This window comes from Epinephelus fuscoguttatus, linkage group LG6, assembly GCF_011397635.1.
Source record: "Epinephelus fuscoguttatus linkage group LG6, E.fuscoguttatus.final_Chr_v1".
Classification (NCBI taxonomy): domain Eukaryota; kingdom Metazoa; phylum Chordata; class Actinopteri; order Perciformes; family Serranidae; genus Epinephelus; species Epinephelus fuscoguttatus.
In genome coordinates, this window is record NC_064757.1 from 22,088,970 (window position 1) to 22,106,118 (window position 17,149).

Below are 17,149 nucleotides of genomic sequence, written 5' to 3' on the forward strand. Positions count from 1 at the left end.
GGTTGTTTCCACACCAGTTTGTCAGACTAGTGCCAGCCTAGTCAGACAAACATGAACTGATGAAGCTTCTTGGATAAGAGGTGAAACGTATTCTAAGACAAAACCAAGTCCAGTTGCGTTCGATTCAGTTGCCTTGAGATAACTATGACCTGGATGAATGAGAATATCCACAGGCATATTATCGATAATTTTGTACACATATCCATTAAAACATAAGATCATTAGGCCCACATAAATTATATTTATTGTGTTTTTGCAACAATATGCTTATGCTGTGACTTTCTCATCGCAAAGTAGCACTTTTTTATTTATTAATGTTATAAGATTTCTTTATGTTTTTAACAGAACCAGATGGTGCAATTTCATGGAAACATGATCGAGAAATGACAGAAATCGATTTTTAAGAAACCCAATAATCTGGGCACTGTTTATTTAGAAAATATTTCACAAACAATGCATGATTTAAAAATGATTAAAAATGGGTCATTCCATATCAAGTCACCTAGGACTTCCTGTTTATGTTATGGATTTTATTGAGAAAAAAAAGTGAAAACTTCTATTAAATTAGTGGAACCTTGCAAAATCCTCCATTCCAAATACTTTTTTTTAAAAAAAGTTATTTATTCTTTAAAATTGGACCTTAGAGCTAAACCATGCTGAACCAAGCCATTACAAGCTGTAATTTGGAAATTTCCTAAACCCAATGAAAAACAGACCCATTAGCTATCACACAGAGGTAGAAAACCCTGAAGTCAGCATAGTACAAGTATCTACCTATGGAAGTAAAACCACTGACTGTAGTATTATAGCAGGTGAAAACCATGAAAAATTCACTGTTTTCAAAAATTATTAAATCATGGAGTCATATAACATCTTTAAATTGTTAATGTTATGCAATAATTATTAACAAGTTTCAGGGAAATGAAAATAACCATTCTGGGGAAAGATCTCTCATCTCATCTCAAAATATCTTATAAAGTGTGGTTTATTTTTTTTTTTTTTAGCTCTGAAGCTATATTTAGCCAGATCTGTGGCACTTAGTTTTTATGCATACAAATTGACTGATGTGATGGAAATATATTAACACTAAACAGAATCCAAATTCGTTTGCACTAAGTAAAAACTAGTGGAGATATTAATTTTTTGAGAACTAAAGAGAAAAAAAATGTATTTGATTACTAAAAAGTAAAGTAAAAAAAGTAAAACAGTTAGCATGGAATGACCCAAATTATTTAAGTCATGATTAAGACATTTGCTTTCACAGTGACATGAAATTACACCATCTGTATCAATAATCATACTCAGTGATCTCTCCAAAGAAAAGTGGTGTCCTGTAGCAACATTTTAACGCCAATAACTCAATGAGAAATCAAAATTGAAAAAAGTGGAATTTACATTTTCATGTATTTATCTGCAAAAAACTAAAATCGGATAATCTAATGCAGAAGCTTCTTCTTTACAACAGCAAGGTTGTAGTTATTGTTCATATTGCCTCACATTAAAAGCTCTGTTAAACATTATGTGCTTTAATTATGCAAATAGTGCAATACTGTTATATTGCAATACTTTCTGAATATTATTGCAAGAATCCATAAAATGACTATTGTGCTCATAAAAGTCATGTTCCACTGCATTAAAATATAATTTCCCTTTGTCAAAACTTCAAACAGTTGGCAGAATTTACACTGATTATGTCACTTTTATATACAGCATATTAACAATTAAGGAGTCCATGTGACTTTTATGGGCTTGAATGCCCAAGTATCAGGTTGGCCCATGTGTATCAGGTCTTTGTAAGGTGAAGTACTCCACTGGAAGGGTGGTACCTGGTCCCATGTTGGCCCGCTCACTGCCAGCATACCATAGTCCCGAAACATCCCAAAGGAGGTCATCTGCACAGGAACACACACAATGCATCGGATTTAGCAAACATCTCTTTAACGTATCACAGTCAGTTTCATTTGAGACAAACACACAGAAAAGATTTGGGAGATGGATAAAAGTATGGGCAGAGAGATGAGAGATGGCAGGAAATTAAATGAGAAACATCAAAACCTTCATGTCTGTTCCTCCATGTGACCTCTGCTTTAAGGCACCAAATGGATACGTTCCATTAGCTGGGTTCAAGTCTGAACGGGCTGAGATTGCATTCTCTCCATTCCCAGGTGGATCACAGCCTTCACACTTTGACAGAGGGTCTTCCTTAAAGTTATTATACCTGAGAAGAGACACAGCATCTCATAAATACATGTTCGTCATTAGCATATAAAAAAATTAAATCTACTGACTAAGTTTATTTGTACCTCATAAGGCGGACCATTGAGTCCATATCCGTGACAGCTGTCTGGTTTCTCCTGAATATCTGAGCCCGAGGATTCTGGTCCAGAGAGAACCACGGGCCGAACTTCTCAACCAGCTCATTGCAGCCACTGGCATTGAATATTTCCTCATAGTACCTGCATATGAGCACATTGATTCCTCTTTAAAACTTGTTTCAGTTTGAGTTTAAAATGACCCCAGTCAGGATCCAGTCTAGTCCTTATTGTTTTATGGTGTTTTGTTATATTATAGTCTGTGTCTTGTCCAAAACATCCATCCATCACATACACCGTAAATAAACTTAACTACATACATTAGAACAAAGGCAATTTACATTTCCACTTTTCTTATCGAGAAGAGGAAAGGAAGTTAAACATTAATGGTGTCATACAAAGCCTGTTCATTATGGGGCTATAAATTCAATCCATGTATTCCAGACTTTGTTCCTCTGGATCCTCAAAGAGAAAGTCAACTTCTCAAATTAAATACAAGTAGTTCTAAAATTATTCCATACCAAAGTAGGTGGTACTAGGTTTGGCCACCTTCTATTGATTGATTTTTTACTTGTTGCCAAAAGGGGCTGCGGCAGCTTTGTATCCCTCCTCTGTTTCAAAAACAGAAAAAAAAGAATCTCCAAGTTCATGGGGTATTTGAGTCTTAAAGAATGGGCTTAATGATTCCTTGATGTCCCTCCAGTATAATCTCAGTTTGGGACAGATTGAAAATATATAAAAGTCATATGCTTCCACTGAGCCATATTATCTCCAGCACATCAATCTTGTATTCTTGTATTTTCCTTGCGCAGGGTCTTAAAAATAGAGTGTTATGTATTTTAAAGGCCCATGCTGTAGTGTGTGGCATTGTTTCAATCTATAATATACGTTAACATGAATCTTTTAAACTGGATACTTACGGTATGTTGAAGCTTGCCCAGTAACCTTTCTCCAGCAGTTCCTGAGTTTTATCATTGTAAACAACTAGTCCCCTGCAGCATTAGAAAGGCTTATTTTAAGTGACAGGTTTAGAAGTCAGAAATATAAATACTGAAATAATCTGGTGTTCTGATTAAGGATTGGATGTAAAGACTTACGGAATCTGCTCCAGCACAACAAAGAGCTCCTCTTTAATGTCAGTCTTCCCTGGAGTGAAGTGCTTATAGTCCACAATCATCCACTGGTTGTTATACCTACAAAGCCCACAAACACAAACACACAGTCAAAAGTGAGCACACAACCTTTAACCTACTAACATTTCAGTTAGCTGTATGCAGCTGATTCAGCATTTCACAGCAGTCAACTGACTTTTCATGCAACTCCTGAATATAAAGTGTTTTTCTGCTTCCTTTACTCAAATCAATCCACACTGCAGTAGAGTCACAGAAAATCAAATCTAATCTTGCCATCGACAGGAATATTGAACACAGGACAAAAGACAGCAGACAACAGAAACTGGATTACATTAAAACAAAGTAGTGATAATGAAGGTTAAAAAGTCATGAGAGCCAGTTTCTTCCTGATGTGTAAAACTCACGTTCCACTGTTGTACTTCCTGAATAGGTCGGCCCACTCCTTGCCTGTAGCAGCCAGTCGGTTAGCCACAATGTTCCTCAGCCACTCCATGACGGTTCCCGTGGGCTGAACGAACTTCCACAGAGCAGGGTTACTGTTCCCGATGGTGGTTTCCAAAGTAACCTGGAGGCACAAGACAGATTAAGAACAAGAAACTCTTTCTAGTATTACTCAATTTGTAACCAAAAGTAAAATAATGAACACATTTAAAACCTGTAGTTTGTTCTTAACACTCAAGTCTGTTACGCCAAGTACAGCTAGATCTCACCAAACCACTGCTGATGATATAAAAGTCGTCTCCAGAGAAGATTGATCCAGGATAAGATGAGAAGGCCTGAGTTCCTCCAGGTATAAGATCCTCATCTGAAAAAAAAGAAAAAAATCAAGCACATAGAGTAATCTGAATACATGTTACAGACAGCAACAACACTGCAAGTTCATTACCGCAGCTTCAAACCTGGTTACAAATTCGGATTTTTAAAAAGAGGCCCTGAATATCAAGCAAGAGCCAGAAGCCATTTAGCTTAGCATAGCATAAAGACTGGAAACGGGGCAGGGAGCAGCTAGCCTGGCTAACAGTTACAGCCAGCACTTCTGTAGCTCACTAATAAACACATAACAGATAATAGAGTTGCGGTTTTATGCGCTGGACTTTTTCCTGAATCTTGTCACGATGAGTTAGCCAAGCAACCAACTGAGGCCTCTTAGAAGTCAAGATGGTCTGCATCCGGCCGCATTTTGCAGAGGGCAAGGCTGCATGCTTGTCAGCTATTCTGACCCACAATCCTCTGCACAGCAGAAGATACATCACAATGACTGAGCCACAAACAGATGACAGCTTGTTGACAGCTGGCAGAAACTGCAGTGATGGATAACAGTGCATTCAGGTGACTGATGACCAGATGAATAGTACTAGTAGGAATATTAATTGTTTAAATGAACAAAAAACCATAAAGACCACCAACAAAAAAAGGACATAACTATAAAAATACAATAACAGAGAAATACAGGTAATTTTCTGTTGTGAATATGTTAGAGTCTTATATCTTAAAAGTTAAAACTACATAAACTATATACATAGCAAAGTAACAACAGCAGAGCTCTTTGATTTGACCTCTGTCTCTGGCGAGCTCAGCAAATGGTATTTCGTTTTATCTACAAGATAACAGATATATGAGCAGGAGGGTCATAGTTCAAAGCTCAATGTTTTGACGAAATAATATGTCCTGGTTATGTCCTGGTTACTGTACAGGAACAGGAGTGTCACTGATATTTTCATGTAACTTGTGTGAAGAAAGCAAATAAGCAAATTTTCCTATAATGGTGAACTATTCATTTAATGTAAGTAATGAGGGACTCAGGAAAGGAAGTAAGGATGATCAGGAGACACACTTGCATCAGTAGACTACCTGAAGGAGAAACTCTGAAGGCAAACATGTATTTCTTCATGATGCGCAGCATGGCCTGGTAGTTGTTCCAGGTGTCATGTGACACCAGCAGTTCCTTATTGTTCGGCAGCAGCTTAATGAGAGCAGAACAGGAGCCAGATCCAAGAGGTCGAGTTTGGCTGGATTTGTTGAGAGCCGATTCCAAGTCCTCCAGATCTCCACCCAACTGGAAAAGTCTGGTTGTGAAGAGTAGCAGTAAAGAGTGTGAGACAACAACAATTATGATCTCAAGAACTGTGAAGAAACATGTTTGATTGATCACAAATGGAGATAGCCACTTACAGGAAGCCAAATGGGTTGAGGGAGAATGACCCTACTGGAAACGACAGCTCGTCATTGTAGCTATCCTCGAGACCTTTTAGCTGCAGCAGTGCCAGACGCACCTAAGGAGCAGAAACAGATTATGAAACATGTTATTTCAGGCCTTTCTGTATCGATGCAAGGGATTTTATTCATCCTACAAATGCTCATAACGTACCTGGTACCAGTAGGGAGAGCTTGGCTGCTTCTCTATTTGCTCCTGAACCCACTGCAGATTGGTTGTGATGAAAGCCTTAAGGCGCTGGCAGTAAGCAGACTCAGACGTGAAGGGCCCACAGTAATTCACGAGAGTGTTCATCCAGTGCTTATAGATAAGCTAAAACAAACATACACCAGCTCTTTAGATTAAATCAAACATAGAATAAGTAAATACAACATTCTGGCTGCTTGGTAAGTAGAGCACAAACAGGCCTGAGGACTGACCTGAGAAGTGAGAGCAGCCTCCACTGCGCCCGCAGCATAAGCCTGGATACTGTCATTGTACTGACTGCTGGTAGTGATCTCCAGGAAGGACCAGCTGAAAAGAGAGAACATGTGAACACTGATGTTTAATTACTCATCTATCATTCTGTTGTTATACCTTCTGTTGTTGTAATTTCCCCATACTCAAGTCATATTTTCTTTTTCAAATGATTGTCAGCTGATCAGCGTTGCCTATTCTGTGTTATGCAGCTTATTTTCTCTATGTCCCTGTGTCCAATGTCTGTTTTTATTTAACCAACTGATGCATTTGTTGATTTTTACCACTATTAATTTGCACAGAGGCCATTATAGGCGAATGGTTATCTTAACCTCTCCTGTCACAGTTTACTGTTACTTGTTTTTATGCTACTTGTAGAAGCACAAAACAGATTAGAATAAAATTTAGAGCTGAAAGAATTAGCTGTTTGTTCAGTCAACAACAGAACTTAAGCTGGCAATTATTTTAATGGTCAGCTGGTTAAAATGATGTAGCTCATTTATCAAAGACAAATGACTGATTGTTATATCATTGTAAATTTAATATTTTTTGGGTTGGTTGGATAAAACACTCACATGAAGAGTTCACTTTAGGTTCTACTGATTGAAACATTTTCATTATGTTATAGATTAGACAAGGTATCACTTATAAAATAATGAAAATTTGTATATTATGTACATAAGTAAAAAGATGACAGAGGACCATGCACTGGAGATGTAATAACCAGATGCTGTGTTTTCACTACTTTATGTCTGGAGCATTCACTTTGTATGTTGATTTTAATATGGCTCAGCTTGTTTGTGCCCTTCTATTGTAATTTAATTGATTTAAAACATTTTAATGGCCTTTTTTTGGCTGAATATCCTCTCTTGGTATTGTAATATTTAGTATGTATTTACGTGTGTGTCATTATTTTTTATTTATTTATTTAGTATGTGGGTCCAGTATGATTGTTAGTCAGTTTGTGTAGGCCTATGTAATGTTGTTTTAGAGATAAAAAATAAATATGAAAAAAAAATCGTTTTAGTATGCATTTACGTGTGTGTCATTATTCATACATACACACACACACACACACACACACACACACACACACACACACACATATATATATATATATATACACCCATTTTTTAAGGTATTTCTGCGATAACAATAGTCTTGACTATATGACAAATTCGGGAAAAAAATATTATTAATTTAAGAAGCAAAAATAAATTATATAGTTTAACATGTCAGTTTGCCTTCAAATAGTCAGTAAAAACTAAAAATAATTACATCATCTCTGGTCTGTATATCATTGGTCTGTATACAACAAAAGTCAAATTCGGTATACAATATTAAAAGTTCAACAATATAAAATCTACCACAAATTACACATTTAAAAAGCTCCCAAATTAAAACAAACCGGTAATATTGTGAAGGAGATGACATGGCACACCCCCATTAGGTCTGAGTAGGCTATATGGCACGATCACTATTTCACATGCATGTTGAATTACATTTACGAAATTACATTTCGTGCACAAATTGAAAAGTTTAAGTATCTAATATGCTGCAGTTGCTTTGTCTGTCATATGAGCTGGTTTAGCTGGCAGAGATTCACAGGCCGTAAAAGATAAAAGGATTTTTTATATAAATATTTTGACCTATAACAAAACCCATCCGCTTTACAGTCCACCCAGTTAAAGAGGACCTACATGATGACGACCTGCATTCAACTCACCCTGATGTTTCTATGTCATCAGTAAAGTTCGCCCAGGCCACAAAATCTGCTCGGTATCCTTCAATGACCGACAGCTGTCCGCTTTGTTTGTCAATCACAGCGGTTCGTATTTCAGCTCCAACAGACTCACACATGAAACACAACCCGGATAAAAGAGCTAAAACATTTAAAAACATTTTATAACGTCCACCAGCAGACGTCCTGTTTGGTCTGGACGCCATGTTTACATGAAGAAGTCACATGATAACATTGGGTGACTGGTCACCTGACAGAGCCAGGGAGCGTTTCAAAATAAAATACCCATGTTTTTTTACTCTATATGTCAGTGGCTTACACAAACACACAACATGAGACATAAAACTTGTAAAGCATGAAATAAAATTTTATATAAAACAAACATCAGTCTAGTCATATTTCTCTGAGGCATCATTCTGTACAAAACAGGTGTAATTTAATAAATCCATTAGTTTTCCATAAAACTTCCACCAGCTGATAAACTCAGAACAATTGCTTATTCTGCCCACGCCACTCAGGTCCTTTTGTTGTTCAGTTGTATTTATACAGAAAAAAAAACAGAAACACTGGGCAGAGATTTTGACAGAGGCAGCAGCGTTCAGTGAACTCAGTCGTCTCCGTCTCCACCAGTTTCCATTGTCTCCAGAATGCCCTCCATTACTTCTGCTTTCCTCTTCTTCTTGGTGGCCACTGACAGGGAGGATTAACAACATGGACGAAAGAAATGAATAAACAGTGCAGTTGCTTTGATTTCTGTTTGTTATTTAAACAGGTTGTGGGTTTACCGTGAAAATGTTCGGCTGTTTTCCGTCTCAGTGTCTCTACTGTGTCCTCAGCATCAGCCCACTCCAGCACAAGACGTCTCCCGTAAAGATGGGTGCTGTGGCACAGTGCGGCAAATGCTTTCTATATAGAAGAGAGGGGCATAGCATTTATGATTATAGTAATGTTCACTTTAATGTAGCACTTGAGGACAGTAGATTTCCTAAATATATGTCTCAAAGCTTACATAATGCACAAACCTTAGCGTCCTGTTTGGTGAGGAAGTCAACAAAGCCAAAGCCTCTATGATTCCCTGAACCAGCTGCTTTCTTTGGAAGACGGACTGTCTTCAGCTCTCCAAAAGTACTGACAAAAGGAAATAAATCATAGTATTATTAAATCACCTTGCTCCAACTTTCTCCACACTTTGTGAGAATAAAAATCAGTTGCGTGTGTGTGACGGCTACCAGAAGAGTTCCCGAATTTCCCTGACAGAGGCTTGGAAGGGGACGTTCCTCACAAGGATCTTGGATCCTGTCTGTTTCTTCTCGTCTTGCCTCTTTTTGCGTGACACCTCAGTAGCCCTACACACAGGGAAAAAAGTAAGTGCTGACAACAGAAGTGAGGTTTGCATGTCAGACTGCAAGCCAAATCCTACCCCACAGATGTTTACAGTCAACATTTGAAATGTTGAAAAACTTACCAACAAGTGATATAATAATGCATATTTCAGTTGATAGAGATATTAATATTTTAAGACTGGCTGCAGTTCACTAAAGCCTTCTGATGCACATCTTACCTTATGGCTCTCTCAGAAATCTTCAGCTCTAACTGGTGATCATCCACAGAACAGTGCTAGTGAAGGGTTGAGACAAAGAACACACTTCAGCCAAAAACCAAGCTGTAGCAAAAGGCTTTTAAAGTTTCCACAAGAGAAAGGGTGGTAATGGTACCTGCAGTTGCCTCAGGGCTTTCTGTGCTGCCTCTGCTGTCTGATACTGGACAAAACCATAGCCCATGGATAACGTCTTGCCTGGAAATCAAAGCAACACTGTGAGGTGGCTGTTTAAAGAATATAAATGTTATCATATGCTCTTGTAAAGCCTGGGAGGACACACAGAATACAGATGTTTTTTCCTTCTAGAATCCTGTGTGTTCAACTTTTATTACATTCATAAATCAACATTTTTTCCTAAATCAAGATATACAGCGCTGGTAAATGTTTTATTTATGTATGTGGGAGATCCTACTTTAAATGTTAAATACCTGTTTTATCTTTTTTCTTGGAGATGGTGCAGGACGTGATCTTGCCACATTTGGAGAATGTCTGCAACAAATGAAGAAAACAACATTAGTCATCCTTTGATAATTCCTTACTCAGTGTTATGAAAAGTAACTGAGGGTTAAATTTATGAATTGACCCACCTCCTGTAGTTTCTCCTCTGTCGTGCTGAAATTAAGATTCTTAATGAAAAGTGTGGAACCAGGAGCAGCTTCCTCCTCCTCCTCTTCTTCTTCTTCCTCTTCATCTTTCTTCTCCTCTTTCTTTGCCTGCTCTTTTTCTAATACTTAGTGGATAGATCAAAAGATAGTTTGGTTATTCCAATTAGCACTTACTAACTTGTACTTAAATTGCCTAGTATTGTATTTTTAGGAATGTGTTTGAGGGATTTTACCTGGTTCTGGTTTGGCTGCCACAAACACCCCCACAGGTGCCCACTCCAAATATAATGGAACATGATGGAACTACGGTTTTCAAAGATACAGTCAGTACAGGACAACCTTTTAAAAAATATGCTACACATGCAGGGTTTGCTACTATAAAGCTATACATACCTTGCTGTAGGCCAACCGAGTGAAGGCTCGTTTCGCCTCAGTAGGCTCGAGGAACTCGATGATGGCGGTGAGGCCTGAGGGCGGCAGCACCACCCGGCCCAAAGAGCCATGAGGTGAGAAAAGCTCCTCCAACTCTGATGCTGTCACTCCAGCTGGAAGGTTCTTCACCAGGATCACAGTTGTACTCCTCGCCGCTGCCGCCTGTGTGTCAAAGGAAACGACACGCACATGAAACAACCTTAACCAAAGTAAGTAGATTCCAGGCACGGTTATTGTTTCAAGGCAATTTTGCAACAAATTGTTGAAAATGAGAGTTTGTATTAAACCTACCTGACTGAAGGAATCCAGACTGACACCGTTGTCTAGAAGAAACTGCCGAGTCTCCTGAACAATCTGTGTCTCACCCAGAGCCATCCTCACTGCAAGACTTCCCTTTGACTCCTACAGAGTAGGGCAAGGACCAGAGAGGTATACAGAAACTTTAAATGTGCACATCTCAGTGTGCTTAAGGATTCACATGTTGATGTGATGGGAAAAAGTTCACACAGCCACCAGCCCTCCTTTATATTTGAATCAGAAGCAAAAACAAACACACAAAGTCACAGACCCACAGAGCTTGTTGTGAGCAGTTACACAGAGGAACTATTTTCTTTCTACAGAAATACACCCACCAACTGTCATCAGCGCACAGAAGGCATGCATCTACTCATGGACAAGAGGCTTGTGACAGTGCGTGACAGTAAACATTAATGGCGTCTTCCTTGGCTGGACTGTTATGTTATTGAGCTCAGTGGTACTAGGTAAGCTAGCAGTAGATGCGTGGATTAAGTTACAGGGTTATGATTCTGGAAAGAGACATTGCTATGGAGTTTTTCAAATGTATTTTTTGGTACTTTGAGCACCACAAACTGATTCCCATCTAGTTCCATTATTTTCATCATAAGGCAGACATATCTACAGCTGATACCTCCCAACATTCTGCAACTCACACCAAAACAACCTCTACTGATGAACAGCACTACAGGTAAGAGGAACAATACACATTTTTGATTTTGGGTTGAACTGTCCCTTTAATTAAAAAAAAAACTCCATATGCAGTGTTTTGGCATCTGATAAGGCTTCCAACTCATAGATCAGTTACTCAAACTGGATTTGGAGCGTACTTCATCCTCTCACTGGTTTACTGGTTTGCATTTCCCACAGCATTGTTTTAATGCAGGGATGTTTTCAAACACTGAACACTCATTAATGCTGGAGTTGAGGAACATGTTATGGGGAACATTCATGTAGAAGAGCATGAAGCGCTACTCACATGGTCCAAAACTTGGCTTTTTGTGGTGTTGTATTTTTCAGCAATGGCATCTGCCACTGCACTTGTGCCCAGAAACAAGGTGTTCCAGTTGTGGGAGCTGGAAGGAAACATTAAATCAGGAAGCGGGATGGGGAACAGCTCATGTATTTACTTGATACAAAAATAAAATGATTCATCCCTGTGAGTACAGTTAAAGAAGCCAGAGACACAGAGGCAGAGGGTTGATGTAATTAAAAATATACCTGGTACTTGAAGCTTTATTTTTAGCATCTCTCTGCCGTTTGTATGATGAAGAGCCAGGACCACCAGCATCTGAACAGTCAGCCTTTTCCTTCTTCAGTGTGGAGGGAAGCAGGTGAAGCATCCTTCCCTAAAAGCACCAGAGAATAGATGTTTCTATCTGACCTCAACATGATTTGAAATGCAAGCTGTAAGATCAAATCCAGGAGCCATTACAGGTCCTGTGGAGTAGAGAAATATCTCAAACATCTGCTGGAGATGGAATACCTGAAATATGTGTCCATCCAGCTGAGCCAGCGCTGTCACAGCATTCTCTGGTATCATGTACGTTATGAAAGCGAATCCTTTAGGTCTCTTGGTTAAATTGTCAATAGGGAAGAGAATCTCAGATATAGGACCTGCAAAGATTGAAACACTATCATCATTAAGGATAAGAGTGGAAGTCTGTGTTAACTTGAGTGACCTTTTTTTCTAATTTACCATGTTTAGCAAACAGTTCTTTGATCTCCTCCTCGGTGCAGGTGTAAGGAAGGTTCCTGATGAAGAGTCGACCTGACTCTGCAACATCTTCCTCCTCCTCATCTTCCTTAAGCTTCCTGGTAAAGTTTCTGTCGATTTCTTTTCCCTTTCTGTCTCTCTTGCCCTTACCCCCAGAGGCATCCACACGGAAAACCTCAATGTAACGTCCACCTGAAAACGCAGACAGAAAGTTTGTCATTGCTGGCCAGAACAGTCATCGTCACAAACACAAGGTGTGGATATATTTTTTTTACGTTTATTTGCACATATATGTATATAAAAAAGAGACAGAGAGAATCCAAAAAAGCTTGGACAGCATGCAGGAAAAGTTACCTATGTAGTCTTTATTCTTCTTCAAGGCCTTTTCCACCTGTTCTTCAGAGTGTAAGTCCACATACACATAACCTGAAACACACGAGACTCCTGTGTTGATGCATGGGCCTGTATACAGTCAACATAAACATAAATAGATGAAAATATTGTCAGAGTACATTATTATACTTTCAAACCTGTTCTATTTCCGCTTTCATTCCTCCCGATCCTGACTGCTGCAGGCTTAAGCGGCGTCATGAACTCTCGGATTTGTTGCTATTGATAATAAAAAATATGTTTGTGTCATAGATGCTGAACATTAAAATATATGATGTAGAATATCGTCACTGCACCTCTGAAACCAGGAGGCTCTTATTTACTCACCTCCTTCACATTGAACGGGACTCCTCTCAGCTTCACTGTGAACTCTGTTGTTGGCTCCATCTGCAATAAAACAGGTGTGGGTGTAAACCAGAAACAAATACTGTGCTGTATTGAACAGTGATATTTAACTCATAGATTTGTTTAAAGCGTCACCTCTTGCTTGGCGGTTTTCTTCACTTTGCTCTGCTTCTTATCCTCAGGCAAAACTGAGGTTTTAACCTTTGACATGTTTTCTCTTTCGCCGCTCTCATAGGCGCTGTCGCTGTGCTGCACAGGGCCATGATCTTCATCTTCATCCCCACCCTCGTCATCATCATCCTCTTCTCCACTCTCCTCCATGGTGTCGTCTGTTTTTGCCACCTTTGAGCGCAGGTACTCCATATCTGACAAGCCAGACTTCATTGCTTCTTTAGTGGCACCTGAAAGCAACACAATTCATACACCATCAATCATGCACACACTTTTTTCTTTCTTTGCTTTTCCATTCATAGGGTATATTTCTGTGCTTGTATTGACAAGCATTTGTAATACAGACATAAATGTATTCATTTCTCATAATTTGGAACACTGTAATCAGTATACCACACTTTTCCTGGTATGTATTTATCTATTTGACTGTGTAAATTGAGGATGTTGGTGACAAAAAATTTGTAAGTCAAGATTTGTTTTAATTCATAACCACCAATTGTGTCCCATTTTAGGGGCTGCACACTCCAAAGGACATGGCCCACAAACATGGACCCTTAAAAAGCCCTGGAGGTCAGACTGAACCAACTGCTCTACACGAGACCATCAAGTCAAACATTTCCAAGTTTAGAATTGAAAATTGTCCTAAAATGCCACAAAATGCATAAATACCACTAATAAACTGGGTATCGTGAAGAAGTTATTAACACATGATGGATAACTGACAGTAACGGGTTTATGATAAAATATGAATTAAAGACAATGTAAATCAAAACTTCAGAGGAACAGCCCCTAAACTGGGAAACATTCATCTACCTACACAAACACCACCATTACCAACCTTCATCTTCATCATCTCCTTCTTCTTCTTCCTCCTCCTCATCCGCATTCTCATCCTCTGACTCATCTGAATCAAAGTTGAGGTAATCATCCAAAGCAGGTTTCTTCTTGCCCTGGGTTTTCGCCTGTCCACTGTCAGGTTCAGTTGTTTGTTGCATAGTGTCATTTGCCCAGGTTGGTGCTTGGCTTCGATTCTGATGTACTGACAGAAACTCCTTGAATCCCTGGTCCTCTTCCAGCTGAGACATGCAACAAGTGGACACAGGATAATAAGAAATGTCAATGTTATAACATTTAATAGGAAAAAGAATAATCAAGTATCACAGGCAGTCAATGACAAAGTTGAAGGTTTTAAATACACAACAGAATTATGTAAGTATTAACTAAGTATATCAAGTCATCTATAGTATCTTAATGTAGATCAGGACAAGAACGATGTAGAGAGGACAGTGCTGAATAAAATAAACTGATGGCCTGACAAATCTGTGAAATGAAAGTGCAAATAATGTCCATATCTAACACATTTTAGTCAGGCTGATTTGGAGCTGGGTAAATTTCAGCAAAATTTCTTCAATATATTTTTTGTTGGTACAAGAAAATATTGATGTCTAATAAGCAGTGCTGAGTTGGCTCCGTCTTATCCATGTACAGATCATATATAACAAACATTTAACAGCAGACAAACATTGTTGCTTACTGAGACATTTACTCACATTTCCAAGTGTGCTGTTGGTTTCCTTTTTCTGTTTCTTTTTCTAAAGGAAGGAAAAAATAGAGGTTATAGAGGTGACACCGCTGCAGAACTTAAATTACCTCCACTAAGACGACTCAATGTATTGTGGTTATCCAGACAGTAACATAGAAAATATTATAGTAGGACAAAGTTGGACATGGTGGATATGACTGTACAATATTGTTGCTTTATGGTGATCATGCAGAGGCTCTCCTGTAACTTCTCTCCTGTCATTTAGAGTGTGCAGGTACCTTTTTGCTGTCAGTATCAGCAGGAGTGGAGGGTTTCTCCGGGGCTGAGCTCTGGCTGTGTTTGCTCCAGGCTTTTGCTTTAGTGGGGTCTCCAAAGGCCTTACACATCTCCACCTGGAATACATGACGTTAAACATGGCGTTCACAGGTGGAAAACATACCAATACCGTAAACAAGGCTCGTGATTGCAGCCACACCGTCACTCTGGACGTGTCCACGAAGCTCTTGTCGAAATGTTTCAGAGCTCTGTTCGCATCTTCCTCCGCTTTAAAACCCACGAAGCCAAACTTGCGGAACTTGCCGTCCTTGGTAAACTTCAGAGAGCAGTCTGTCACGGTGCCAAAGCCAGCAAACATCGACCTGAACCTCTCCTCCTTCATCTGCACGCAAGACACACAGGTACACAGTTACATCTTCAGCGGGGCTGAAACTACACAAAACGTCTGCTCACGTCCGGGCGGGCCACTTACCCCATTAGGGAGGTTTTTAACGATGAGTCTCGACATAGTTATAGTTATTGTAAATCCACAAATACAGCATAAGCTACGTGTTTTAAATATATGTCAACAAACGAGCATGGACTCTCCACTACGACGCCATGTTGAGTGGGAGGAGCCTTCTTCTTCTTCGCTGGTTTAAGATCCGCTGCGTTCCAACCGTCGCATCATCGCCACCTGCTGGACAGGAGGGTGAAGGGATCTCATCTCTCAACCTCCCTCTGCCCCTGTTAATTACTGTAATTACTACCGTCCTTGATCAGAGGTGGATATAGAAGTGCATTCACGTAAATAGTGTTACAGCTGTACATTTAAAAGAAGGCTAACTTGTACTCTACTTGAGTAGCCTATTTCTAGCCCAAGCTCACAGGGCCGCTCATAAGGAGGACCTTACTGGGGCCAAGCCACCACAGGGGCCCATGGAGGGTAGCAATTATCTTGTTCATCCCATATATATATATATATAAGCACAGATAACCACATTTTATCTTGAATCAAAATATTCACTTTTAGCCTACATATTAAAACAACAAAAATAACCATTACTTTGTTTTATTTTCCAAACATGACTTCTAATTGTAACAGAGTGTTTTTTATGCTGCAATATTACCATTTCAATACTTGGTTCATTGCTGTCCATGACCGGATGCACCTGGATAACTGGCAAAACAAAAGTAATCCAGAGCCCTATGCAGTCATTTGAATTTTAAATAAACCTCAAAAGCAAATTCTAAAAATAATTTGATTAATGTATCTTTAATTTTGGACAGAAAGTTTTACTAAAGAGACATTTATCATCCTAACGAATTAAAGGATTCTAGATCTATGTGTCCTTGCAAATATAAGTACTCAGCATAAGAGCCTTATTGTAAGACCTACAGGAGCTAGAAGGTGTGTGCAGACCCTGCAGGCTGCAATCAAGTCTGACTGGCCACTGACAGTGTAAAGTGGGTACTGAGTGCACATACACAAGGCTGAACTGCTGAGGGCATCCCAGGTTAAATGCAGGTCAACTTTTGTGGTTATTTTATTGACTAGTTGAGTATATGCAACACTAAGGATCAACATCATCTGAAGAGATAAGCAGCTTTAAGGCAAGTCCTTATCTTGAGGCCTTGTCCTGTTCAGGGGGCCTGTGTCAAAACTTTATTTTAACACCTTTTTTTATTGTTGTTTATGTTGCAAATGTGTGAGCTGGTGCCTTTTTTGGTAATTTATGTCTCAGAAAAACATAAATAAGAAGATTATAATGGGCCATTATAATTCCAGTTCCAGTTTAAGCACCAGTTCACATTATTCTTCTCAGTTGATTTTTCACATCACAAAGCATATTTCCTGAAATTAGGGATGTTCTTCTGGTGAAGAAAGGGATTTCAGCAAAAGAAAGAAATCTATTCTTATCCCACGTTCCTCCAGTCGT

At 39.1% G+C, this 17,149-nt stretch overlaps 2 protein-coding genes across 2 annotated transcripts; both read right to left on the reverse strand.

The window, feature by feature from the left end:
* Positions 1-221: 221 nt before the first annotated feature.
* plbd2 (phospholipase B domain containing 2) lies at positions 222-8,087 on the reverse strand. Its single transcript, XM_049578139.1, has 12 exons — positions 7,843-8,087; positions 6,080-6,173; positions 5,814-5,972; positions 5,618-5,718; positions 5,297-5,511; positions 4,156-4,250; positions 3,850-4,010; positions 3,410-3,505; positions 3,233-3,304; positions 2,304-2,456; positions 2,056-2,218; positions 222-1,892 (listed from the first exon to the last, which is right to left on the reverse strand). The coding sequence occupies exons 1-12, from the start codon at positions 8,061-8,063 to the stop codon at positions 1,722-1,724; spliced, it is 1,701 nt and encodes a 566-aa protein (XP_049434096.1). The 5' UTR covers positions 8,064-8,087; the 3' UTR covers positions 222-1,721.
* A 101-nt stretch (positions 8,088-8,188) lies between these two features.
* Positions 8,189-15,850, reverse strand: rbm19 (RNA binding motif protein 19). The gene is made up of 24 exons (XM_049578138.1): positions 15,703-15,850; positions 15,430-15,612; positions 15,233-15,346; positions 14,962-15,003; positions 14,250-14,487; positions 13,376-13,641; positions 13,223-13,282; positions 13,036-13,114; positions 12,860-12,931; positions 12,488-12,697; positions 12,275-12,405; positions 12,010-12,137; positions 11,768-11,864; positions 10,786-10,896; positions 10,456-10,656; positions 10,296-10,365; positions 10,045-10,187; positions 9,886-9,946; positions 9,573-9,652; positions 9,419-9,474; positions 9,087-9,203; positions 8,880-8,985; positions 8,643-8,763; positions 8,189-8,547 (listed from the first exon to the last, which is right to left on the reverse strand). The coding sequence occupies exons 1-24, from the start codon at positions 15,736-15,738 to the stop codon at positions 8,465-8,467; spliced, it is 2,805 nt and encodes a 934-aa protein (XP_049434095.1). The 5' UTR covers positions 15,739-15,850; the 3' UTR covers positions 8,189-8,464.
* Positions 15,851-17,149: the final 1,299 nt, after the last annotated feature.

Bases quoted from the DNA above. Each gene is read 5' to 3' on its own strand.
- rbm19 (XM_049578138.1), bottom strand. From the start codon at position 15,738: ATGTCGAGACTCATCGTTAAAAACCTCCCTAATGGG. The intron at 15,004-15,232 runs GTACCTGCACAC...TCCTTCCTTTAG, and splicing joins CTGATACTGACAGCAAAAAG to AAAAAGAAACAGAAAAAGGA. The intron at 11,865-12,009 runs GTATATTTTTAA...GTTTCCTTCCAG, and splicing joins AATAAAGCTTCAAGTACCAG to CTCCCACAACTGGAACACCT.
- plbd2 (XM_049578139.1), bottom strand. From the start codon at position 8,063: ATGGCGTCCAGACCAAACAGGACGTCTGCTGGTGGACGTTATAAAATG. The intron at 6,174-7,842 runs GTGAGTTGAATG...CTCTCTTTTCAG, and splicing joins GATGACATAGAAACATCAGG to CTGGTCCTTCCTGGAGATCA. The intron at 4,011-4,155 runs GTGAGATCTAGC...TTGTGCCTCCAG, and splicing joins ATATCATCAGCAGTGGTTTG to GTTACTTTGGAAACCACCAT.